The sequence below is a fragment of the Numenius arquata genome, chromosome 8 (genome assembly GCF_964106895.1).
Source record: "Numenius arquata chromosome 8, bNumArq3.hap1.1, whole genome shotgun sequence".
In the NCBI taxonomy this organism is placed as follows: domain Eukaryota; kingdom Metazoa; phylum Chordata; class Aves; order Charadriiformes; family Scolopacidae; genus Numenius; species Numenius arquata.
In genome coordinates, this window is record NC_133583.1 from 45,975,801 (window position 1) to 46,002,923 (window position 27,123).

Sequence of the window (27,123 nt, forward strand, 5' to 3'; positions counted from 1 at the left end):
ACAGCTTCTCTGGGTAACCTGTTCCAGTGTTTCACCACCCTCATTGTAAAAAATGTCTTCCTGTTACACTAGTCTAAATCTACCCTCTTTTAATTTAAAGCCATTACCCCTTGTCCTATTGCTACAGGCCCTGCTAAAAAAGTTTGTCCCCACCTTTCTCAGAAGCTCCCTTTAAGTACAGAAAGGCCGCAACAAGGTCTCCCTGGAGCCTTCTCTTCTCCAGGCTGAACAACTCCAGCTCTCTCAGCCTTTCTTATGGCCTGAGCTTAATCCCTGTGGACGCTGTGTCTGAGGTATGCCCTCCGAGATCTGGGATAATGGAGTACTTCCCAGTTTCATGTGAAACATCTGGGATTTAACATGGTTGTTACAAAGGAATAGATGCTAATTACAAAGGCAGCATGGCCATGGCAGATATCAGGGTTGAGTGGCATCGCCAGGAGGGGTGCGAAGCAGAGCAGATAACACAGCTGAGCTTGTAAGCTCTCATGTCTCCTGCACAGACCTGCCTCAGCAGGACCTGCAGCAGTGGTGACATCTGCACTTTTGAGCTTGTCCTTGGTATCCTGGGCTCCAACCTCATTAGTCAATGGGATTTCATTATGGTCAGAAGTGTATTGGAATATGTACAGTAGTGCAATACCAAGACTTCAGCAAATAACTTTCTTTTTTTTCCTGCTTTCAATAAAAGTTTGGACATGATTGTATCTTCTGTTGGGAGTGGAGCTCCTCATTCATCCCCTAAATTACTCCCTGTGCTATTGCAAATGCATCTCTGTATGCCATTTTAACAGAGGTCAAGGGAGGCTTATCAAAACCACATCTTAAGGATAAACTAGAAAGGAGTCTTTTTTTGGCAACTAGGCCCTTGGTCTGTATCCAAACCTATCATCAGAGCAGTGCTTTTAAAGACTTGGGCTCCAGCAGTTGTTCTAGCCATTGGCAGTTGCCCCCATTCCGGTGATTAAATGCCTTTTGTTCTTATTCTGTCTTGTATAACTGAAGTTTCTGCAGTGTGCCAGTTTTAAAAAGTCGAGTATTATTTCACAGAATCACAGAATGGTATGGGGTTGGAAGGGACCTCTGGAGATCTAGTCCAACCCCCCTGGCAAAGCAGGTCCACCAAGAGCAGGTTGCACAGGAATGTGTCCAGGCGGGTTTTGAATGTCTCCAGAGAAGAAGACTCCACCACCACCCTGGGCAGCCTATTCCAGTGCTCTGTCATCCTTAAAGTAAAGAAGTTCCTCCTCATGTTTAGGTGGAACTTCTTATGTTCAAGTTTGTGCCCATTTCCTCTTGTCCTATCCCTGGGCACCACTGAAAAAACACCAGCCCCGTCCTCTTGATACCCACCCTTTAAGTATTTATAAGCATTGATCAGATCCCCCCTCAGCCTTCTCTTCTCTAGACTAAAAAGGCCCAAGTCCCTCAGCCTCTCCTCATAAGGGAGATGCTCCAGGCCCCTAATCATCTTTGTAGCCCTTTGCTGTACCCTCTCCAGCAGTTCCCTGTCCTTCTTGAACTGGGGAGCCCAGAACAGAACACAGTACTCCAGACGGGGCCTCACCAGGGCAGAGTAGAGGGGGAGGATAACCTCTCTCAACCTGCTGGTCACACTCTTCCTGATGCACCCCAGGATGCCATTGGCCTTCTTGGCCACAAGGACACATTGCTGGCTCATGGTCATCCTATTGTCCACCAGGACTCCTAGATCTTTCTCCTCAGAGAAAGCACCTGTACTGGTGCATAGGGTTGTTTCTCCCCAGGTGCAGCACCCTACACTTGCCTTTCCCTGTGTGAGAGAACCCCTTGCTTGCATAAAAGCTGGGGGGTTTCCGGCTCTGCCACAGAAGTGCTTCCAGAACGGGCAGTGAAGGGAAAACTTCATCTATCCAGTGTTCTTAGAAAGCAGCCTGTGTCCCTGGGCAGCGTGAAACAGCTCATCTAAATCTGCTCTTCCTATTGTCTGTATAGGGTCTGACTTTTCTAGTAATGCACAAGTTTGCCTGAAAAACATTATCTCTTCTTCCTTAAGAATTCATCATTTGTGCCTCTGCGTATTCCCCACATGAAGTCATAATACTCTATTTACGATATCACAATGGGTTGCTGTGGAAATGATTACTAATATTAATAAACCAAAGAGGATGACATCAGGTAGGGAATTAGCAGAAAGTGCAGATGAATGCTGACTTCTGTAATGCAGCAACAAAGAAAAGTTAGTGAAATCCAGTGAACAATTGACAACTTGCCCCTAAAAATAAATTTAAAAAAAAAAGATGAGACTTTGCCGCTTTCAACTTTATAGATAGGATGGTTAGTCAATTTATGAAATTCTGTGCACTTTTCCTTTAGCTCATATTCTGTTGCTCCAGGTCAGATCCTATGAGAGGTTGCATACTTTCAGCTCCTGATTTTCCATTACTATACGAATTATGGTTGTACAGCCTCTCAGAGGACAGAAGTCTTAACTGAGTACCATATGACCTGCTACTTTAAAAAGGCAACTAGTTGTGTTTTTCTTTTAACTAAAAGTTACATGTTGTAGTAAGCATGCTATGCTTAACTGAGTGTCACTGCTGTTCAGTTTGCATATAGGCAGGAGAATCTAGTCTTTTGGAAGATACAGACTCAGAAGTATATATGTATAGAATAGAGAATGTTATATTAGTCAATTTATATTTGTTTTTGTAAAGGGCAACGGAAATGTTCCTCCAGTAAGGCTGTCGGCCACAGAAGCTGGGTCAGAGGCTGACTGAGACAATGTCATTTGACTTGCGTAAATGGGGACTCATGTTCCTATTCCTTTGCTGCTTTTTTTTCTTTGACTGTTCTCTCACTGGGTTCCTGTTCCAAAAGGCAGGATGTTTATCCTCTTGCCTTCTTGACAACAAGAAGCGTAAGCTGCTTCCTTTTCCCCTGCTCAGGTCGTGGCTTCCCTTTGCATCGGTCCTTGGGCAGAGCTGGCCGGTAGGTGACAGGGTGGCCGTGACACGAGGTGGTTCAGAGGGGCAGAGTAGCACAGGTGTGAACAGCATGGGGTACCCATCACATCTGCGGTGATGCAGAAGGTGTCCTGTGCCAGGAAAAGCCGAGGAGCAGGGTGGGAGAGGTTGCTTAAAGAACTCTGCCTTCTGGAAAACATGACTGAGAGGGTGCAGCAGGGAGGAAGAGCCCAAAGCCCAGCTGCTGAGAACATGGGTGGTAGGTGGAAATTGAAGTAACGCTCTGGCTGTGTATGGGCTAAGAAACTTCACATATTGACCACGGCAGACTGGGGCATTGCTCATTTTAAATAGATCTAGAGTGCAGTTGTTCTGTTGCATTTGTGGGATCCTGCATTTGCATCCATAGGGTCTGTCTCTAGGAGATTTTTCAATGCCTGACAAGAAGCCTTAGATCATTCTACTGTGATTTATGCTGCTCAAAGTGGCTGTCTTGTCCCCTTTCTACTGTGTCTACCCCACTGGTATCTCTCCCGCCTGTCTGCATTTCTGGGATGACACTCCTGATAGATCTTGACGTTCAAGCAAGATCACTGGCTTTTCCAGCTCTGCTCTTCTGTCCCCTCTGGTTGGCCTGCCCAGCTCTTCATGGTCACTGTTGGCACTGCTGCATTTCAAGGAAACTGAGAAGGTGTTGAGTAGTAGTGTTGTTTGTATGGCAGGCTGAGTCTCTGCACCCAGGCGCGTAGCACCATGGCATAGCTCTCCAGCCCCACTCTGTCCTGTGCTTTCTTGTGTTGAACCCTAAGACTGTTGCTTTCTCTTTCCAGTGCCAGTTGTTTCTCCAAATATGAAGTGAGGAATAACCTAACAGGCAGAGATAGGGCAATAAAACAATGAATGAAATTCAGTGTATATAAGTGTAAAGTGATGTGCAGCAGGGACAGGGAGAATGACAGTGTGAACATCACATACAAAATAATGTGCTCTGACTGATCATCACTATAGAAATGAGATCCTGGGCTTGTTGGAATTGCTAGCTGAGCTGAAAATCAAATGAAGAACATTATTATGCCACTGATTAAAGCTGTGGTGCATCTGCATGTTGACTGTTGTGTGCACTTCGTATGCTCAATCCTTCATTCCAAAAAAGATAGAGTAGAACTGGAAAGATTCAGGGAAGTGCAATAAGGATGGATGGATACCTGGAACAGCTTGCCTAAGGAGACAAACTAAGCAAACTATGACTATAAACTGAAAAAGAAACAACTATGATGGGTTGATAGGTGCCTATAAAATCAGGAATGATGTGGAAAAGGCAACCAGGGATCAATTGTTCACTACTGTCTCTTCCAGTGCAAGAACCAGGGGAGCTCTGAAAGCTAGGGGCAAGTTCAAAAAAGAAAGGAAAAGACATGGTTCCGCGCACAGTATGTGTCTGAACTCTGAAGCTACCTTGCTACAGGTTCAAAAGCCAACTGGACAGAGTCCTGGGGTGGTGCTGTAGGTGGTATCGCTCTGTATGACAGCTGATGAGTTGAGGTTCCTGGGAACTGCTCACCAAATCTTGGTCTCCCCCAGTCCTTGTCTTAGAATCCAGAAGTGGGATATTGTCACCTCTCATGTGGGGGTGGGGACCCCCATCATGCAGCACTGAAAAAGAAGCTCTTCCAGGTTCTGCAGTCATTAAAAAATGGCAGGTTTGATAATCAGCAGTGTTTTCCAGGTAGCAAGCATTAATTTACCTTTCTCTCTCAGTCGTGCCTCCAGATGGCAATGTACTGGCCAGGTGCCTCTCCTCATCTTTTGCCTTAAGTGTGTAAGGGCATAAGCCTGGTGGTGTTCCCAGACAAGTGGTCCTTCCTCCAAGCAGAGGAGAAGCACCCTGCCTTTTCAAACTGCCAGCCAGGCCAGGGGGATGCGGCTCCACGTTTCTGAGTTATTCTTCTCATCCGTGTTAGGTGCCCTGCACTACAAAACCACTTCATTTTCATCACTGTAGGCATAAATCTTGAGGTAGCTTAATCTTTTCTCACAACTTTCAGTCTCTTGGATTAAAATACTCCAATTTGCTCTATACCGCAGGCCAAATGTTACTTAAGCATCAGTGTAAAACAGGCCAAACTTTAAGGTGCTTGGAAAGAAGGAGAAGAGATGGGGTAGAAAACATATCTGAAATAGTTTTAAGTGAATAGTTTTATTTTAAGGATTCTGTGACTTGAAGGATTTAGGAAAGGGTGGCTGAAATCTGGTGAGGGAATGATCCTGTGGTTGTACAGTTACGTGCATTTGACTTGGGCTTATGGTTTGATTTTTTCTTTTAAATGTTGGGGGCCAGGGGCTAATAAAAAAAAAAATCAGAGCCTGAAAATCTGCGCTTCTGCTTCTTTATCAACATGACACGGGCCTTTTTAAGTGCAGCGTTCATTGCCATGTTAGCAAGAGGAAGGTTCACTGTATGTTTGGTTTTGCTTGTGGGGTGTTGGAGACACAACGGCATGTGCACAGGTGTGGTGGGTTTGGTCGCTGTCCCGGATGGCAGCAGAGCTCAGACGGGGGCTGAGATCTCATGGAGGGGGAAAATTTGTAACTAGGCTTGGCCTGTTTTGAAAGAGCATGCAGTCATCTTAACTCTGTTGGTGATAATAGGCCCTAAACGCATACACATTTTTCCTTCATGCATAATGCTGCTTCATATTTAGGATTATTTAGCTTATCCATTACCTCAGTTGTCTGAGGACACGCTGTAAAAAACTATAGAAAAGGCATTTTAGGCTATGTGAATGACTTCAACATAAGGAAAGCGTGACTAAGGGCTGAGAGAATGCGCAATGAAAATTACCCTTTTCAGGCTGAAGAAAATTCCCAGAAAAACTAGGCATGCGGGAAATGCCTGGCTCTTAACGTAGCTGGTCGTACAACGTTTGCGGGCAGAAAGCCAGCCCTCTGCAAAAGCATTGTGCGAACGCTATAGTCTTTGTAAACTTGTCATTTCCCAAAAAATACATATTTCTGGGGTCTATGTGGTAGAAAATACAATCAAAGGACCTTGCTTTTATCTCTTTCTCTGCCCTGGAGTCCTATCTGGCCAGGCACATGTGCTCAATGACTTTACATAATACAAATATGGAGAACCCCACAGGCATTTAAAATAACTTGATTGTGTCGTATCGGTGCTTTTCTGCTGCATCCAGAGTCTCCCTGCAGGGCAGGTTTGGGGTGTTATTGCCTGGGCGCTCTCTCAAGAAAGTGGTTTTTGAAATTTTATTTCAACGTGCGGGCGTAGTTGTACCAGCAATGAAAGCTTGCAAATATGATTTCCTTCTTATCTTAAGAAACGAGGAAGAGAATAATCTTGTACTGTCAAACCTCCAGTTACTAATAAACACTTTCTTGCGGTGGTGTCTGAGCTAGCTGAGATCTCATTCCTACTGTCGCAGCTGTGTACTCAAACTCCTGTGCTGCTTTCCCTATCATTTTCTCTCATTTGTACCTGAATTAATTCAGCCACCATTTCTATGCTTTTTAATCTTGAAAACAATCCTCCTAACGTGCCCTCACCATCATCCCCCAGGCTCCCCGAAGCTGGTTCCTGAGGCACAGCCAGAGCCCTGCCACTCCTTCTTCATTTCTGCTTGCTGCTGCTGTTCTCACTCCAGCATTTTGTGGACGCAAATGAATGGGAAATGTGTCCGTACCCTTCTGCTTAAGAATTAATTCATAATTTCATATGGAAATGTTTCACAGTGATTCACAATGTATTTCTGATGAATAAGCTGTTCCTACAGAAAACCTGCAATATTCTGTTTCCAACAAGGACTGGAGAAAGCACAGTTGTTTGGGAGCTGCGCGAAACCAGGCGCGGTGGCTTTTCCTCTACTGATACGTGTATTTCAGTGCAGGTTTAATAAATATGTTTCCTTAATCCGGGTTTAAAAAGATTATGCAGGGAAGAAAAGAGAAGCTGCAGGTAGAGGACGAATCTACTGGCTGTGGTTACCAGGGAGAAGAGTTGCACTGGGTGCAAGCATGTCACCTGCTGCTAGATGTCTGCAGCATCAAGGGAAGCATAATAAAATACATCTTGGTAACATCACAGAAACAAAATTATAATTAGGAAAGTCAACCACGGTAAGCACCGTAATAAAAATACATCCGGTGAAGTAAAGGTGCAAGGACTTTTCCTCAGAAAAACACATTAACCTTTTATGGAGGTAGATGTAACCTTGGGAACTCAGGAAAGTTTTGTAATTTCAGAAGGAACAAGAAATGACAATCTGATAACACTTCCTCAAGAATGCAAGGCATTCTTCCTTGTAAGTTTCATGTTCAGCGGGATGTGGATGACTCAGGCTACAACATGAAAAATGTACCCAGACCTCTAAAGGAATTACTGTAGGTGTGTGCAAGCAGGAGTTGCTTTGTTGCTTCCCAATATGTTGTTGGTCCTCATTATAATTCAGTTCCATGTAATATTTTTTAATGACTGAGAAGTATTACAAATGAACTTGCAAATAATTTAAAAATGAATTTAACTGTGCCTAAAGCCAAAGTCTGCTCTCTGCTATGTGATGTAAATCTCTGGGCTTTCCCTGAGAAGGGAATTTAGTTGAAAAATTTTGTTATCAGAATATCAGTTTATTTTTAAGATAATATTAGTGTATTTTTAAGCTGAAAACAACCCTTTCTGTTTGCATCTTTGCAATGTATGTGGGAGCATAGCGGGGCTAGGCAAGAAATTGAAACACTTGAATTTGCTTAGGCTTTCAGCAGGACCAAAGTTCTTGACTTTGAGCTTTGTTCAGTTCTGTGTTATTCTAGGTCTCTGTCAGGCTGAAGCTGATGTAAAGCTGGAACGGTACAATGGGGAGTCAGGCATCTTGTCTCCAGGCTTCTCCCATCTTTATGAAAAAGTTGAGCCTGATCCAAACACAGGATCTCAGGCTTCTCGTGTGCTGGCAGTCTCTGTCTCTGAAATTCCAGCCAGGATCCAAATTCGTGTATGAGCCCTATATTTATAAACCAAACCTCGGAAACCCACCAGGCCTTCTGTTCTGAGGAGGTTATTGTGTTGTCCCCTTGGGAACGAGGATTAGCGCAGACAAACCTTCTTGCTCCCCAGCACAGGTGCTTAGTGAAAGAGTAACTGCTTGGAAAGCAGAAAGGAGGTCCTTGAAAAGAATTAAGATTGGGCTGATATCCAAGCTGGGAACTGTTCCTGTCCTGTTTATGTTAATTGACACTTGTTTTATAAATATTGAGTGATGGCTGCTTTTTTTGGAAGGTACTGAGCACCTATAGTTTCCACCAATGTGAGCAGGAGTTTTGCATACTCAATGCACGTTCCTTAAAGAAAAGACCTCACGGAGGATGCTTACTGGGTGCCCTGCTTAATCCTGCTGCTTGCAGGAACTGGTTCACAAAGGTTTTCTACTGCTCGTTTCAGTTAGGGTTAGTAGATTCTTCCTTGAAGAGCGTAGATGAAAAGTGATCTCCTTACTCGCTGCATAGCAAAATGGCCCTTGGCTGACTTTGGCAGTCACAACTAGCTATTTTTTGAAGGCTCTGTTCTCCCATTTGCTTGGGGCTGTTAATGTGTTTGGTCTAAATAGCTGCCCTTTGTGTCTCCTGGCAGACCATGCAACAGATGAGCGACCACCGCTACGACAAGCTGACGGTGCCCGACGATGCTGCAGCAAACTGCATCTACTTAAACATTCCCAGCAAAGGCCACGTCCTGCTGCACCGAGCCCCTGAGGAGTACCCGGAGAGCGCGAAGGTGAGAGCTGCGCTGAGGGAGCCTGGGAGACCCCCGGCATCCTGGCCTCGCTGGGATGTTCGTGGGAATTGAAACTGAGTTGCTTTCCAGAATGGGCTCTGGTATCCCATCATGGAAATACCAGATGGTGAAAGGTGGGAGGCCTGGGTTCTGTTCTCATCTGCACTACTGATTTAATTACTTTCTCTCTTACGCCTCTGGTGCTTCTTCTGCATATCTGGACGTAGCAACAGTTCCCCTCACTGCAGTGTAGATATGTGTGAATCCCATAGCCAGAAGGCCACATACAGTGTAAATGTTAGTTAGTGTTGATTACAAGTGATGAGCCGGCTTAGCACCCGCTGATAAATCCATTTCTGTTCGTTCACTTAGAGAAAAGGGAAAATAGAGACGTAAAATGTAACGATTTCTGTTCCATTTTCTTTCCTAAACAGGTATTTGAAAAACTGAAGGACCACATGCTGATCCCAATAGCCAACACAGAACTGGAGAAAGTAGACGGGGCACTCACCTGTTGCTCTGTGCTTATTAACAAAACTTCAGAATTATGAGTTTACAGAGTCCCTCCCTTGTACCTGGCAATAATGTTACACACAAGGTAGATGAATCTGTATCCACACTTTTATTGTTTTTATTGACAATCTACTGTACCACTGTGCTACTAACCCTTGTTTACAAATTTTTTGCTTTGTGTATTTTTATTATGTCCTTGCAGATGGTATTTAAGGTGGATGTACGGTTTGGGGGGCGCATAACTCTGAAGTATGTTAGTCCCATGGGCTAGCAGAAGACAATTATATGGCTAACCCCTAGCTTTAGTGTTTTAATATATCTGTGTGAAAACTTTATGAAAACCAACTAATTCTTAACATTTCAAGCACCTCTGTTGTCTTTACACTCTTCCTGTCTTTTTTCTCTTGCTTCCTTGCTCTGCATCTTTTTTTCCTTCCTTGGTCCCCTTTTCTTTCAGCGATGCAAGGTATTGGGGAGACTGAAGAAAACTCAGTGTGCTTATGAATTTGGTATCTTGTGTGGTAGGGAAGCTTTCCATACACCACCTGGAACAGTGGGCAATGAATGCGCTGTGCTCCCTGTCTCGGCTGTATCACGTTGTTGCTGCTGGGCTGGAATCAGTCTCAGACACCAGGTAGCAACTTCGAAAAATGCTTCCTCTGACGGGAGCATTCAAGGGCAATGTCTGCCTGCGAAACTTGGATGACAGAAAAACAGAGAGTAGTGCAGCCACACAAGATAAAACCTGCAAGTTCAGGTCCCAATTTGCTACTAATGCCATGACTTTCAATTTGATGAGAATGGAAGAGGAGTTTTTAAAAAGGCCAGATCCCAGGGAGCACCCTGACCACAAAAATGAAAGACTGGGATGCTTTTGGAAAAGTTAAACCTACAAAAGTAATCTAAAATATGAGGGTGGGTTAATTCTCTTTGTTCACTTTTTTATTTGTTTCTGTCTCTTCTTTCTGTTTTCTCCTCTTTTGGAGGCCACTCACTAGCAAAATTCAAAAGAAAAGGGTAATAGAAGGAGTTGAAGGACAGTTATTCCTGGATTATGCTCATGAGTAAGCAAAGCTATTTTTTCCTGAAAGATTGGCATTTGTACTTTATCTGCCCTTGGGGCAGTTTTCCTTGGAACAATAACAATCTTACTTTTTTTAATTGCATGAATATTTGCTGTGGTATTCAGTTAAAACAAACATAATTTTTGCAGCAAATTCCACAACATGTTTACCCACTGAGTCATACTTTTTTTCATCACAGTATAGTGAAGCATACCCCATTGTATTCACACGCTTCTTTTTAAATCATTTGTAAACTAAGGATGGAGAAATTCCTAAACAGAGGCAGTAGTGGGAACTCTCCGGAGACTGACAAATAGTCTGAACATGTTATCAACTTCCTAGACGTCTCCTCCACCTTTCCTGAACCACTTGTGGTGTGTTGCTAAGGTACAGTAGGAAGCAGGGGGACCTCAGGAAAGCAAATGCTATTAACTGAGCACACACTTGGATGTCCTTTGGAAACCTGCGTGCTTTTTTGTGCAGTCATAAGGGAGGAAACGCAAGTACTCGTATCCGTAGGTACTCCTCAGCGTATCTCTCACTTCATCTCAGTGGCTAATGAGGAGGAAACCCCCTGGCAGCTACTACTATACATGTAATGCTTTGTGGGCACACCATATGTGGTGATGACGCGAGGTGTCACGAGGGAGAGAGCAATGATGAGCAAGTACGATGTATGTGAAAAGACAGCATATCCCAAAGGAAGTCTTGAGCCAGGCAAACAGCAAGTGCTGTTTTTATGGCTGTGTGCTGTCCCAGAGGGTTCTCTTGATGTTTCCCCCTTGTCTCCTCCATTCCCATGCACCACCATTTAAGCCTGACATGGGTGATCAGGTTCTAAGGATGTAAACATTGCAGGGGGGAATCTCTTTTTCTGCCTTCCCATGGTACTTTTTTAAATATCTAATAAAGTATCTTGCATTTTAAAATGACATCACATTAAACAAAGATTTTGTGCCAAAAAAGTGCCCCTGTAGTATTTAACTGTGACCTTCTAGAGGCGAGCTGTACTCTGTTAAAAACCTGTGCAGCCATCGGAGCTGTCATACAAAGCTGGAACAGAATCCCCCTGACCTGTCCATGCACCTCCCTGGGGCCTGGTCCCCATCTATGTCCTTCAGTCCCTCCTCCTCCTCTCGCTAGGGAGCCGCAGCATCCAGCTACACCGGGACAGCGCTAGGCTGTGGGATTTCTATTCAATTGATCTCTCAAACTTTCTGTTGTGGTTTCTTTTTTCCTTCCACCCTCCCTCACCTCTCGCCTGTTTCCCTTCCTCAAACTCTCATTTCTAGTTTATGGCATGATGAACGCTTTTCTCTTTTAACCCCAAGTGATTTTGCCTTCTGTTGCCTCAGTTCTCCTACTGTACTCTTCCCTCTTTGCTGTTCACTCCGAACTATCCCAACCCATGGTGGACTATCCTAAACTCACTCTCTCCTTGAGTAGGTTCCAGGAGGGAGGAGAAACTTAGGGGCTCACTTGGCTCTGAGTGACTTCTTTTGAGCTGGAAGGATGACTGTAAACAGGGGCTATAGATCCAGAGAGTGACATGGGTGACTCCTCTTCTTTAGGATTACTGCAGAAAAGAGAAACATTTGTGGTGGACAGTGTTGGTATCTTGTGTCCCTGAAAGCAATAGAATAGGTGACAATGAATTCCCCTGGCTCCCCAAGGGAGGGAGAAGGGGAGTCAGGATCTCGGAGCTGAGAAACATCTGCATCGACAGAGAGGTTGGTCTTTCACCTACTGCCATGTAGCTTTCCTTGCCTTCAAGGCTGCATTTTGATATACAGAAGGAGAGAGGGAGTAGCTGAGGGACCTGAGTTCCCTCGGGTGATGATTTCAAGTTGTATTCAAACTGTCTAACTTCAGGCACAGAATTCAGGTGCTCTAAATCATGCCTGCTCTCTCTGTTGGTCTCAGTAGGTACCAAAGCCTCCTAACATAGACGCTCTAAATTACGTCTTAGCCTGATGCCAGAAGTTACCTACACTGGTTAGTGGATTGCCCTGACCTCTCCGCTTTTAGCGTTATTCTTTCTTCTGGCATTATAAAGCAAAAACATTTAGAGCACTTTTGTGCATTTGCAGTATGGTACTAAGAACTAAAATTACGCCAAATGCTTCTTATTCTTGCTGTTTGCTATTTTCTTCTGTTGCCCAAATGAAGAATTCGGTTGTGGGGACATATCTGCTGTGATACATATGCATCTAATGGGCATCCTGTACATCTTGTCACCAGAACATTTCTCAGATGCCTGATATAAATCATCATCCTTGATTAATATAAATAATAAAATCCCAAACCAAAAAAGGAGATGAGACACTGAACACTAATAGCTGCCCACATAAAACACTTGATAACAACTGTCAGACTGCGTGACAAAGCAGGCCAGTGCAGAAGTTCTTGAGGTTAATAGCTCAGCAATGGGGATTGAATTACTCATCAAAAGGTTTTTTTTTCCTTTGAGCAATCAGTTTAATTCAGTTCAAGTGAAAGAGCTACAATGTGCATTATAGATCTTTCACGGATGTTATCTTTGCTGAGAGTTTAGGGGGAGCTGTGATACGTGGGTTTCTTTCTTCAGTGGAATGTGAATACAGTGTCTCTCTCTGCACTGAAAATGTGAATGCATACTGTACCTTATAAGATAAACTTGAATTCTTCTGTTTCTGCATTTTTGTCTTTTCCATGCTAATATACTCCTTTTGGATCCTAAATAGATGCCACTGTATGAAGCTATGCTCTGATTTTTTGGTGATTTCCATGTGATAGGTACAGAGCTCATAGGCAACACTATGTCCAGTTTTAAAAACAAAAAGTCAGTGCACAGAATGCTGTTTGTTCACAGCAAATTGGGGATGAAATATTGAAAAAAACGAGCTTTTGATTTCATTCAGCTTCTCATATATTATATCGGTAAAGTTGGAGCCAAATTACTTCAACATCAACATTCACATGGAACCATTTGGGGAAAATAATTTACTATTTAAGATTCTCTATTTTTGCTTTTATCAATAAGGAAGCTGAAAAGATAAGACTGCTTAAAGAACGGTATTTGTTAAGTGATTGTGAACAAAGTATCATTGGACCTCACATGTATTTTCAGAAAAGTTTTAACTGGACGTATGATGTAACTTGTATAGGGGTGCATGTGAATTGTGTTAGTCACTGGTTTACATTGTATTGTTCTGCAGTGCACAAATATGACTACTGAACACACAAGTGTTACATTTCATCAAATTTAAAATCTTGTTGCGGTATATAGTTCCCCACTTTTTGTGCCAAAAACACCAATACATTCCATAACATGTTCTAATAGAGGTTTGCACTTTTTCTTTTTGTGACTCTTGCAGTTTCAATACTATATATCCCCATCACGAAGGAATAAAGTGTCAGTTGTACTGTGCACTGTGTAGTTTTTGCCTTTTGTTTTGAAACTGAAAGCAAATGCATTTAATTTAATACTGTTTCATGCTATCTTTTATTTTGGAAGCTTGTTACATGCCTAGAAATAAAGCCAATTATAGACACTAGTGCTAAAACCTTTAAGCCTTTTAGAAGAAATCTTGACTCTTTAAAAACAAATCATTATTTTAGATTCTACATTTAACATATAGAGAAGGATATCGTCTATGTGTTCTAGATACAATGGTTGTGACTAAATTTTATTATTGTCCAAGATAACTAAACAGATGTTACTGTGGTATAGTATTTTCTCTGTAGTTCCTGTATTTATTGTAAGTTACAAAAGGTGAAGCTACAAAAGTTTAGTGGCATGACCATTATGGTTAAATTATTCACGTAGCTCTTGTGTCTTTTCTCCCCCAGGATGTCAAGGGAGGTGACTACATTTCAGACATTGCTTTGTGGTAACATGACAGATGGTTGCATGTTTTATATCTAAATACTACTTGTCGTGTGCTACAAATAGTGCATGCGGGGCTAATCTCTGCTTGTACCCTTGTGCTTTAATATCATTAGGTATTGATACTAGGATTAACGATCTCGGGAGGCAATGCAGTTACTCCAGGCTTCATGGACACGAGTGTTAAGTGCTCATGGGCTTTCAGTGCCACCTTGTGGCAATCCAAGACTCAATTGTTCAAGGCCTCAGTATTGCTGCTTCAACTTTTTAAGAAACCCAACATAAATTAACAGCACTGTAGCAAAGAATTACATTACTTCCAAACCGTACAGCTTTGCTGTAAATAGGACTTTAAATAAACCATAATCTAATACTCTTATTGCTGCAGAAGCAGGGACAAGGAAAAATTTCGTTAGGGCTGATCTAAATACAGCCTTTGTACTAATTTAACTATACTGATTAAAAGTATGACTTTTATACTATTATATTTAAATCAGTGCTATGTCGAATATGGGCATGTTTAGCTTGGTGCAGTTAATATAGTAAAGTACTGCATGTATGTGCATCTTTGTGTACCCATGTCTACAGGAGAGAGTTGGTACCAATTTACTTGAATTTGGTTTTAAATGGCAATAATTAAAAATAACAAAAGCTATACAAGCCACTCCCACTTGCCACACAAAGAAGTTCCTCACAGAATTTCAAAAGCAAAAGGAGTGCCCTTTGCAAAATTTAGCTGTAGAGTATTAGTTCAGCAAGTAGAGACTTCTGCACTTGGATATACGAATTCACCCTCTGCTGTAAGTACATCCTGCCGAAAAAGCATCAGTCAGTGTCTCCTGCATCATAAACTCCGGACATCCTGAATCTCTCAACAACCTCACCCCCAAAAATTCATGAGCTGTAGGTTGATTGCTGTGGGTTTGTAGTTGCAACTTGCAGATATCCATGCAGTTTGGGCAAAGCCCTGGATCTTGATCTGTAACTAAACCAAACTCTCTCTGCCTGGCAGCTTTTCTCCTCCTCCCTAGGGAATTGTGGGTGTAGAGCCCTGCTGCTCTCACAGGGGCCAGGGGGGTCCTGCCAGCTCCAAAAAGCAGTTGTCCTGAGGCAGGACCCAGACCTTTGAATAAGGACCAGGAGGCAAATTGGGATGGGAGCACGTGAAGCTCCCAGGTAGAGTCCCCTGCCCTGCAGTAAGGGGAGGCTGCTGGGGAGGGGTTGATCAATGAGGGCAGAGGGGGAAGAAAACCAGGAGCCAGTCACAGCTCTGACAAGCTGACTGACCTCTTCTGACAAACTGTAACAGCGTTGCAACATTTTCTAGGACTAATATTGTGAAAGATTTGAAGAGCTCCTCGTTGTAAGCAGTTTCCAAAATGTATTTGGAAATTTACTCTAGAAATGTATTCTAGATGGACATTACATATGTACGTACTCATAAAATCAATGCAGTGTCCAAAATCTTGACAGCTCCCTTGAAAGAAATAACCCTTGACTCACTCTTCATTGAGGCTCGCTTCTTAATATTGACTTGATATTAACTTCTTGAAACGAGTTTCTTGCTGAGAGTAGTCTTCGTCCAGCTGCCTGGACCGTTAAATCCTGTTAGGGTTTATCAGCATTAAGTCTGCTAAAATATATTCTATTCTTGTATTCTCTAGCCACATGCTCTTTTCCTGCTTGCTAAAGTTAATTCATTTCAGTTTGTCTCATACATGGCTCAGGAATCCAGAGCCTAACCCTGCAGACATCACGTGGCTTTGAGCTGTGCCTCTCACTGAGCAAGGTTATTAACAAGTTCCCTAAATCCAGAATGCACAATCGCTATTTTTATTCGCAGTATTGCACAGAGCCGGCAAAGTCTACAGTATAATTCACCTTGAAGAGGAGGAGCTGGAAGGCACTTGGTTTAATGAACAAGAATGGGAGTCAGGGGCTGGGAAGACGCCTGGCTCCATCTCACTAGAAGCACCAGAGAATCTGAAACCTTTCCATGTATTTGGGTGCCTAGTACAGATTAGGGAGGATCAATGTAGGCACTTGGACTTGAAAAAAATGGCCTGCCCTGCAGCCCTCTGAGCAGGGAAATGGGAGACAAACACTCATTTACCTTGTATTTCAGATGTTTAATCCAGAGATACACAGGCAGCTTTGAGAAATTCAATCGCACTACAGCAGACAAATGCTTCTTGGAGTGGGAATAACACCACAGAAGGATGTGGGTTGTGAGCCGATGTGTGCTGCCAGATTACCAGCAATCAGGTCTGCAGGGCTGGATGGTGAGGGTGAGTCTGTAGGAGTTTTCACGGGGCAGGAGTGATCGTCACAGCAGTGGCAGGGAGCAGAGGTTGTCGGGTGTTTTCTGGCAACCAGTCTGGGGACTGGCTGTGATTTTAACACCCAGCTCTACAGAAAAAAGCCCTGTCACCAGGTAAGAACAGTGACTAGGCCTTTATTTTTCAAATATTCTGGGCGGAACCTTTGCTATCCAACGGGTTTATTGAAAAGCTGGGAATGCTAGCACTGTAAAATAGGTATCATTGCAGTCAATATTTGAAGTACGATTGCATTAGCAAGGCATATCAAACAAAAGGACTTTGCAAAATATGGGAAAACTGGTACTTTTGCCTTACTGACAACAAAACCCAGTATTGATTGCTTCTACCTCTATACACTTCGATGTTTAACTGCTGGAAACGAAGTTTTCGAGGCTGCAGCAATAGCCTGAGTTTTATCTTTGACAGCTTTAAAAAACACCAATGAATGAAGCTTTGTCTTCTGTGTTTTCTTTAAGAGTTTGCTCCTGCACAGGAGCAGGGCTGGGACTGGCAGCAGCCCAAGGGCACGGGGCTGTCTGACCTTCAGAGGGATGAAGTGGGAGCTACCGGCTGCTCCGTAGCATACAGCTTGGCTGGTTCTCACACCTGCAGCAGCCTTGGGAGCTTTACAGCAGTGGGTTTTGACCGCTGTCAGTCCCTACAATCTGTTGTAAATCCCCATGTCCTCCTATCACCAATAATTTATCTTAGAAACGCATCATGCAGATAAACCCCAGCCTTTCCATACAGCGTTGCTAATAACCCCAGGAGCTGCAGGTCCGAGGCACCCGCACCCACTCATGGTTTCCAAACACCTGTTTTAAGGGAGTGGGTGTTAAAACGCCCTCGGGAGGCAGTTGCGAGCTGCAGACACAGACGACTGCCACAGTCTGGTGACGGTTCCGGAGAAGGGCAGGGTTTAAGCCGTCACGGGAGCCGCTCCCTGCGCCTCTGCAGGGGAGGCGGCAGCCCCGCCGCCTGACCCGGCGGTTCGTCGCTGCCTGCGGCCGGCAGGAAGAAAGAAAAGCAGTCAGCCCTTGCCTAGGGTGGCTCCCCGCCGCGGGCCAGGCCCAGCCGGGCCCGCCCGCCCCAGGCGAGGGTGGTGCGGCGCCTCTCCCCTCAGGCTCGGGACGGCGCCACCAACAGCCGCCTCGTGGAAAGGAGGTGACGCCCCTTCACTCACGCGCCGATGGGCGGTGCCACGGCGGGGGCGGAGTGCCTTCCCTGAGAGCCCATTGGTGGGTGGGCGGGAGAGGGACGGAGCCGGTCGTGGAGGGGCGGGGCCTGCGCCGGAAGCGCTGCCCTGAGCGGTTTTCCCCGACGGCGGTGGCGGCAGAGGGGTTTCCGTTATGGAAGGCCCGGGCCCGGGCTCGGGCTCGAGCTCTTCGGGCTCGGGCGTCGTGGGGCGGCTGCTAACGGAGGACGAGATGGCCGAGGTGAAGAAGGATGTAAGTGGTGGTGGTGGTGCGGGCCGAGAGGCCGTAGTGCACGGGGCTGGGGTGGGGCTGGGGCCCGGGCGGGTGAAGCGGAAGCCCTGCCAGAGCGGGGGGAAGCCGCCGCGGAGGCGGGAGGGACGCCAGGGGTCGGGCTGGGCCGGGCCGAGCCCCCACCGCGCCGCCCGGAATTCCCCGCCGCCTTCCCGCGGAGGCGGGCGGGTCATGTGTGGGTTGGCACGGCCGGGGCTGGGCGGGGAGGCAGCGGGCCTGGGCCCGCCGCCCTGGGCTCCGGGGGGCTTCCCGGTGTAAGGCCGATAAAGACTCGCAGAAGCTTTATCCTGCGGCCAGGTGTTCACCTGAAAGTTCCGGTTTCATTTGTTTTCTTCTAAAGTGTTCCACTCCTTTGTCGCGTTTTAAGGGCAGAGTAGCGAGGGTTTGGGTTTTATGGTCTCTTACCTGTATCACAGTGAGTGCTAGGAGGCGGGCTGGAAGTGATGAGTAATTAATACGGTATCAAAAGGTTAGTTGCCAATGTATATGCTTCTGTTCGTGTTAATAAGATTCTCTCTTGTAAAGCGCGAATATTTCGATTAATTTTTTTTAAGCTTTTTGTTCTATGGTTTCTTGATTATTTCCCTCCCTCCCCCAATATTTATTCACTGATATGTGGAATCTGAGAGAAGACTTCATCCTGATTCAGTCTGGATTTACTTATCGCTTTGCTAGACTGGGAAGCAAGCAATGTGCTAACCTAACCAACCTCAACAAGTGATCAGTTAATTTAAAAAGAATAACTTTTTAAAAAATCTCAGTTTATCAATTATTTAATGACCATCCGTAGCTTCTGTTTGTAATTTAGAATCTTATGATTGACTTTTTTTTTTTTTTTTTTATTCCTTTAAAGTACAATAAAGACTGTTTGGAGTTTGGTTTTGGTTTCTTACTAGCTTTATGCATACATAGTTTTCTTTAAATGCTTTGTCATAGTTTTGTGAGGCATGTTTTTCAAGTTATTACTTGCTTCTGTGGAACCAGAGGGCAATAATGCAATAGTTAGCATACAGTAGTCACACCAAAAAAGATACGAACTACTTATATCGGAATACATATGTAACTTGATATGTACATTAATCTGTGTCAGTGACTGGATTCACGGCTACATCTCACAGAAGTGCGTTTATGCCACTTCAACCTTTAATCTTGTAGGTTCTCTTGTAATAATTGGAGGAATTGATGGAAACCTCAAATGTAGAAAGAAATAACGTTTGTTTAATCATCAAAATACAATCCAATAAATCTGGCTTTAGAGCTTCTTCTGTCAGATTTTAAATGTTGCTGCTTCATGATACGAAGTGCTGGTTCAGTTTAAACTTGCTTAGCTGTTTCAAAGTTGTTTAAGTAACTCTGATAGGTTCCCTTCAAACAGAAGTGCTGCATTACCAGAAGTTTTGTGTATATTATGTGACAGCACACCTTGGAAAGCTAACTTGCAAGGGCGACTTGGTCTGGGTAAATTTGTCTGGAGGAGGAATTATAAAGGTTAGAGTCTTACATGAGAGCTGGGAAGGAGGCAGTGAGCCATACAAAACCATCGATATAGAGCAAAGTATATTTAAAGCTTCTGTCCTAATGTGTTTACTCTTTCTGTCCTTCATAAACTATTAACCTATGAGGACAATGCAGAGGGGAATTCAGAGCCGATACACTTCATACAGTGAAAGACTCATTACAGGAAGATGTTAGTCAAAACACAATAGTCTTTCTATTCAGTAACAACTCTATTCTTCTAATGTTGAAATATTGACTGACTCTTGTATTTCAGAATTTGTTGATTGATCCTGCTGGTGGTAGGATGAGATTTCCATGAGAACTGAAGAAATCTGTCTTGCCCACTGCATTCATAACCATTTAGGCATGGGCTCACTGCAACTGGACTCTTGAGATGTATTCCAGAGCCACTTCAATGGATATAGGCTGTACTGTTGCACTTTTCTGCTCTTGTCATAGTTGTTATGCCATCACTACTGCCAACATGACTGCACATTAAACTGGATCATGTAATTAACCTGGCTGGGGGAGGGATGGGGTGGGAAAAGCACCAATTCAGTTTCGTGACTGGATCCTTGCATCCACCAGTACAAGGGAGAGTGTAGGAACACGCAGCTGCCATGCAGGGGGAAGTATTCCTTGATCTTAAATCAGCCACCAAAGAACTGCACCCTTACAGTTTTGGTTTTATGTTGTATTCAATCTATTTGTGATAGCCTACTGCCAAAAGCTGCCTTTTACCTTTGGTGTGTGCTTGTCTGATGTTTTCTTTAATAACTGTGTGTCCACTGGCAGTTTATTCATTATTTAGTATTTGTTGGATCCTGAAGAGCAACTAGAAGAACACATGTATCCTCCTACTTCGTGGAGCAGTCCAGGAAGTTTTTTCTTTAAGAGTTGTTGGTGCTTTCCCTAGCACCAGTATCCCGGACGGTAGTTTGCTTTTTCAAATAATCTGTTTTAAAGAGCACCTTTATATCTAGCTTCTCTTTACTGAGCTAGTAAATGGCTATAAGGCAATTTTTTTTTTAATGCTGCTGTTATGGGATCTAATCTCAAAAAGCAGAAGGATATTTGAAAACTTTCTTCAGGAAAGTTTTATTTCTTTCCATCTCTTCACATGTCTTGTAAGTAAAGGTGTTTTTCCTTCTGGCTCTCAAATCTTTTTTTTCTCTTTTTGAATCAAATGAGACTTGTGAGGGTGGTTTTTTCACATCAGTAATATTAAGCTAGTGGGTGTCTGACTTATTGTGTAATTTTGCACAATGAAAACTGTTGGTGGGAGAAATTGCTGATTTTGTAGTGTTATATAAAATGAGAGCTTGTTTTTCAAGCACAGAGATGTTATTTGTGACTCATCTTCATAGAGTAGTAGATACTGAAACCGGAGAGTTGTGAACAAATGCAGCAATTCTGTTTCGGTATCGATATCAAGTAGGCTTGCTAATGTACAGATTGAAATAAGATGAATATTGTTTACATTTTGGCAATGCCTGTGCTTGTATGTAGCTTCTGAATGAGGTGGAGGAAGATTGTTTTTTGTTTTGATAACTGTGAAAATAAATTGGTCAGTATAGGAGAGGACACTTGATCTTCTAAGGAGGAAATCAAAGTGATGACAGGGCAGTCTTTAGTTTTGACATTGCACCTATAAAATTGCCTCATAAATAAATTAATAGTTAGGTTAGAATTGAGTATGGTTACAAAAGACAGCATGTTTCCCCAAGAAGAAGATCTCTGAGGAAATGTGATCTGATACTAGGTGTTAGAGTTCCTGAAGATGCAAAATGGCACTGCCGCTGAACTGCGAAAGGCAGGCGTCTCTGTTTCATCAGACCTGATGTTAATTGACTATATGTTAGGATCTTTAGACAATGGAGTCCCCTCCCATGGGCAGTTTGTTCCACCTCTTTCTGTTTGCTCTTTATAGAGAGGATTTAAGCAACCAGTTTATGCCTGTATGCTGAAGCTATGCTGCAGAGGGTAGAGTCAATTTCCTTTTGCCAGAGTCCTCAGAGTTGCACTAACACTCTGTCATCTGTGCAGCATGTTAGAGGTGTGCCAGTTGCTTCAGGTGTTTAATATAAAATCTTAAACCAAAAAAAGGCAGTTTGAAGACAAAAAGCAGCCAGTAAAGTTGTTGAGAGCTGGTACATCTTGGATGAAAGTGCATGGATTTTGGATGCCAGTCATCTGGATGCCAGTCATCTGTTGAACTTAAAAGCGGTGTTTATTTAACAGACACTTCAAACAGTGAGTATATTCATGCTGTTGCTGTGAGGCTGCTTTTACTCAATGTACAAAAAACATCAGTAAGTGCGATATTTTGGAGTTGTGCCTTGTAGATACAAATAGTATGGAAATGTGGCAGTCAGGTAGTCAGTGAGAATGAGCGTGTCTGTAGACAAAGTGAGTAGGTGCTGTTGGGTTTTGTTGGTATAACTTCTTCTCATTTTTACTTTGTGACTGTTCTGAAATGTGATAACCACAGAGTTGATCTAATTAACATTTTCAGTAAGTATTCACCTTGTTACTTTACATGCGTTAAAACTCCTGAGTTCACTCAAGAAAACTAATGAAAGGGATAAGTAAATTAGATAATGGGTTTTTTTAAAAAAAAATAAATTTTATACTGAGAAAAATCTCTGCTAGGTAATGCAGTGGCAGCTTTAAAAATTGTTTCATTAACCTTTATCAAAATCATATAGGTTTCAAATAGAGGCTTCTAAATAAATAGAAAGATTAGCTAACACTAGATTGTTTTGTTTTTCAGGCTTTAGAAAGGATGCGTCCTTACCTGTGTGATAAAATCATAGCTGAGAGACACTTTGATTACCTACGTTCAAAGAAAATACTCACTAGAGAGGACACAGAAGAAATTTCTTCTCGATCTTCTAGTAGGAAAAAAACTGGGAAATTGTTGGACTACTTAGCAGAAAACCCAAAGGGACTAGATGCTTTGATTGAATCTATCAGACGAGAAAGAACACAAAACTTCCTGTTACAAAAGATAACTGACGTAGTGTTGAAAGTCAAAAATGAAAAACTTGAAGCTCTCAAAGGTGAGAAGTTTATAATAATATTTTGTAAGATGTTTTATTTTGAGGGTCTGCAAAATAAACTCCAACAATTCTTTTTAAATCATGTTTCTTAGTACAGATTTTTTTTTTTTCTTCCTCTACTGTTTGGGACAACATTCTTGGAAATATTGCTAGTTTGGGTTTAAGATACTAGTGGCTTTGCCTTTTTACTATCTGAACACATTATAAATAACAAATTGCAAAAAATCCTGTTATGTGTTGTTATGATGGATAAGTCTGTCTTCACATCTCAGTTTTGCTTTCTATGAGGTTGTAATTCAGAACTCAAAATATGTGGTTATCTTCTATCTTGCATTTCTTTTGAAGCTATTTACTGTAGTGGCAGGATGCTCTGGTTTTGTTAAACTTTGCACCTCAGCAGAAGATAAGCCTGCAAATGCAACCTGATGGGAATTCTTCTGCATGCCTTCAATGCCAAAACTCAAAATTAGGCACTGTAAATGTATGCATGTGTTGTATCGTACAGGTAGAGAGGTTTTTTTGACTTCCAAAGCTTGAAGTGACTATATGAATTTGTATTTTAAGGCAAATAAAGAAAGCATAAGCCTTCTAAACCAAAAACCTTACTTCCCCTTCCACACCCATCAAAAGAGAAACAAAGAAGGAAGAAAGTACGTTTTTTTTTTAAGCCTAGAGAGTAAAAGCCTGAAGTTTTCTTTGGCTTCAGATGCAGTCCACTCTGGAGTAGAACCATGTAGCTGAAGCTTTTAAAAGTTTGAAGAACACAGTGAGAAAAATCTGTCAAAAGATGAGTCAAAGGGCTAAAGTGACTTCCTAAAATGAAGCTTAAATTACGGTGCATCTTTGTCAAATAGTAGCTGATACAAAGATACAGAGAAATCATTCACATCAGCCTAGATAACCTGCATGTACTTCTTAATTTGTTGTGAATATTGGGATATCACAGGTGAGATGAAGAGGTTAGTCTGTTAAAAATACAAACAACTGATCTTTGACAATCTTACTGGTGCTACATCAGAGCATGGTTTTAAGAGCGCACCATATTGTAATTGAATCCAGTCTCTGTTTTCTGTCTTAGGTCTAAGCTGCAGCACCTGTATGACCTCACTGTATGGAGGAACAAATAATCTTTCTAGATCATATTCGGATGAATCTAATTTTTTTGATAAAACAAAAGACAAAGAATCTACCCAGATACATCATCCAGAAGAAGATTATAGCACCGCCGCATTTGTGTCTGCTGTCTCTCTTCATTCAATGAATTTGCCAATTGCAGAGATGGGAAATGCAGAGTGTGCTGTTTTCTCAGCCACCCTTCCAGGGCCTGGAGACCCCGGTGCACCTCCCCTACCCCCAGAGCTCCAGGCAGAGCAGCAGGAACCATCGACTAGTTCAAGTGACAATTGCTTTTTGCCTTTAAGATCACGTTCTCTTCAACCACAGTGAACGGAGTGACTTCTGTTCGTTCATCCAAATGGTACTGAAACTTTGTATGATGTCTTATAAAGGGTAAAAAAAAATGTTTTCAACTGCTACCTAGCAAAATCAGAGAGAACAATGTATGTTATTTACTGTTTTTAAGGAGTAAATTTTTTTTGTAATTGGATGACTCTGGAGCTGCTTGATTTTATGTTCTTTAGGGAGCTTTTTTCAAAAAATCATGGTATTACACCATCAAAGGCTTGTTTTTTAAACCAGTGTATTTAAGATTTCACACTTAACTGCAGATATTCATGCTGCAGTTATAGAACAAATGGGTTTTTTTCTTCCTAAGAAGATATCTGTTTTTCTTAAAGTTTCTGTGATGGGTGAATTGGGAAAGATGGTTAGGAAAAGTATTAAGTATTGAAAAATAACTTTCTGAACTAAAAGCTTAAACTTATTTACCAAATTGAATGTTTCTCTGTAGGATAAATTCTGTGTATGTGCGTGCAGCTCCATTTGCAAAAAATCACCCAGATCTGGCCAAATCTATAGCTGTAGTTATTTGCAAGAAATCTCTTAATCGTCTGAACTTTGTTCTCTGTCCTAGCAGTTAAATCAAAATGCACTTGGTATCGCAGTGATTTGAGTTAGCAAATACACTTCCACAAGCCTTAGCATGTTCTTCTTGTATATTAGTTAGAGATTTCTGATTTGAGATGCACTTTAAATACAAATTCTCTTTAATACTGGAAAAAGGAATGTAAACTGCTGTGACAGCATCATGTGGTCTATAAGAAAATGTTATTATATAAATGCTGTTAAGGAGCAAAACTTGTATGTTTTGTCTTAGTAGGTAAGTAGATGAGGAGTCCTGTAGCAAGAAAATATCCATACCTGAAGGACTCTTGGAAATGTTACACTTCAGATATCTACTCTTCAAAGCAGATAGGCAGGTTTACATTTCAAATTGCTTGGAGTCAAATGCATTTTAAACTATTGCAACATGGGAAGGTTCTCATTTCTTGACACAATGTAACATGCTGTATTCCTCTCATACTCTACTCGAGTTGTAATCTAATTTTTATGAAGTTGGTTTATAATAACTTTAAAATTACTAGGTGAATACAGGCTCTTACTTGGAAATGTGTACAGCTGTGTTCTGCAGTACTCCACTTTAAAGTGATGGGATGTTTTCAGTATATCAAAGGGTAGGTATTTAAGGCTTTAAATTATTTTGGCGCTCGTACAGTGCTATAGCCTTGTAATTCCATTCAAATTCAAACCCAGGTAATACTCCTAAACTGTGTTCTCTTTTTTTTTTTTTTTTGTGGAGACAGGCCATCTGCAGGACCTTCAGATAGTCTCTAATTATTTTTTTTTTTTTTAATGTTTACTCTGGTTTCAGAAGTAGGTTAAAATAAACTGCAATGTTCAACTACACTTCATACTTGGTATACGAATAGCTTTCATTCAATAAAAATGTGAGCTTCTGTTTAGTGTTTATAAAAGTCCTTGTTTTTCTTGTATACGTCTAAGGTTGTAGACTGTCAGGACAGTGATAATGCTTTTCAGCAAAAGTGCTTGGTTCAGAAGGCACTCTGGAAGTTAAGTGCCTAAATATGCAAGCAAAACTTTACTCTTCAACATGAAATTAAGGGTAGGCTTAAATCCCTCTCTTCGATGAACTTGAACTGTAGTTGCACATACTTGGATGTCTAAAAATTAACTTGTCTAAATGCCCACTGTAACCACCTTAAGAGCTGTGCTTAGGTTTGGGTCCCTTCTTGGATTCTTGTAAATGGAGAGGAGCAAGCAAGTGTGGCCTTAACTGAAGAACAGCTTCAGCTCAGGGTGCAGACAGCCCTGCAGCCTGCAGGAAGCCTACCTGTGCAGGGATTGCTCCTGCCGTGCAGCCTGTTAACCTGAGACTTTAAATGAATGTATTGTCTTACCAAACGTTTATAATGTATGTTTTTAAAAGAAAAAAAAATGAAATATTTCTATCACAACTTTTGGAATAAATTCTTTTGTATAATTGCCTGGTTTCCTGTCTGCCACTCATTGTTAAAATGTATGGGTTGTAAGAGCAGTTCGTGCCAGTATCTGGATGTGTGGGTTTGGTTTTGTGTGTGCAGGAGGCGTTTGTTCTCACTCTCCTGTTAGGTTTGTCTGCGGTGGAAAAACTGACTTAATGTGAAACACCTGTGCCTGTAGGACTGCATTCAGGAGCAGCGCCTAGGGAAAACATGCATGTGAAATTAAGACCTCGGCTGCCTAACTACAGTCTCTGTGGTTCATGACTAGTATTGCTAACCCGATTCTTGCTTTTCTTTAAATGACTCGATTACTCAACTTCTTAAAAGATGTAAGAAGTGTTGCTTTCAGACATTCATATGCATATAAGATTTCATTCTTAAGACTTTTATTAATAGCAAGGGAGAAACAAAACCTTTGGGTGCTGAGGAGCATGACTCAAAAAAGGATTTGCAAATGTTGCTCACTTCAGTGGTTGTTTTCATCGTACTTTGTGTGTATGGTTTCTTTCAAAATAATAATTATGGTGTTGATTTTGAGAGATCAGCTGGACGTGGTTTAGTATCTTTACAGTGAAATAATTGACCCTATTATACCCAAAAGCCATTCCTTGGAACTTATCCTGCTTCTGTGGTAGCATGAGTAGGCTGAACAGTGCTAGTAAGTATTTTAGCTGATGCAAAAACAGATATATGGGCTTTGTTGACAAGGGAAGTCTAGTACAAAGTGCCTGTGTAAGCTGTGACAGCATAGGCCACGTTCAAAGCTTTACCTGCTCTGAACATTAAGGAAAAACGGGTTTTCAGTCTACTTTGGCCTGCAGGTGTTGGAGGACATCTGGGTTTCACGTCTGATGGTCTGTGTCTGTCCGTGGTCGCTTAGAGAAGAAAACCCCGGAGTTAGTGGGGGTGAACCCCACGCACCTCATCCGAGGCCACCGCAGAAAGCGTTGCTTTTTCCACCTCCTGCTGCTGCATCCCCTATGCCAGGTACAGCCGGAGACCCACGCGCGCAAAAACCCGGGGGTTTTCCTCCTGGGGGTCAGCCAGGCGGGGCGCGACGGGGCTCGGTGGGCCGCGGTCCCGCCGGCAGGCCGGAACCCTCGGCGCGGGGCCGGTTTCCGTGCGG

At 42.6% G+C, this 27,123-nt stretch overlaps 2 protein-coding genes across 2 annotated transcripts in view; both read left to right on the forward strand.

The window, feature by feature from the left end:
* The window catches only part of DDAH1 (dimethylarginine dimethylaminohydrolase 1), a 60,589-nt gene extending 51,314 nt beyond the window's left edge, over positions 1–9,275 (forward strand). Inside the window, exons 5-6 of the mRNA XM_074152362.1 lie at positions 8,581–8,724; positions 9,159–9,275. Coding sequence (XP_074008463.1) covers positions 8,581–8,724; positions 9,159–9,275 — 261 coding nt within the window. The remainder of the gene's footprint in view (positions 1–8,580; positions 8,725–9,158) is intronic.
* An 8,494-nt stretch (positions 9,276–17,769) lies between these two features.
* BCL10 (BCL10 immune signaling adaptor) lies at positions 17,770–25,998 on the forward strand. Its single transcript, XM_074152370.1, has 3 exons — positions 17,770–17,938; positions 22,248–22,536; positions 23,615–25,998. The coding sequence occupies exons 1-3, from the start codon at positions 17,840–17,842 to the stop codon at positions 23,980–23,982; spliced, it is 756 nt and encodes a 251-aa protein (XP_074008471.1). The 5' UTR covers positions 17,770–17,839; the 3' UTR covers positions 23,983–25,998.
* The last annotated feature ends 1,125 nt before the right edge of the window (positions 25,999–27,123 follow it).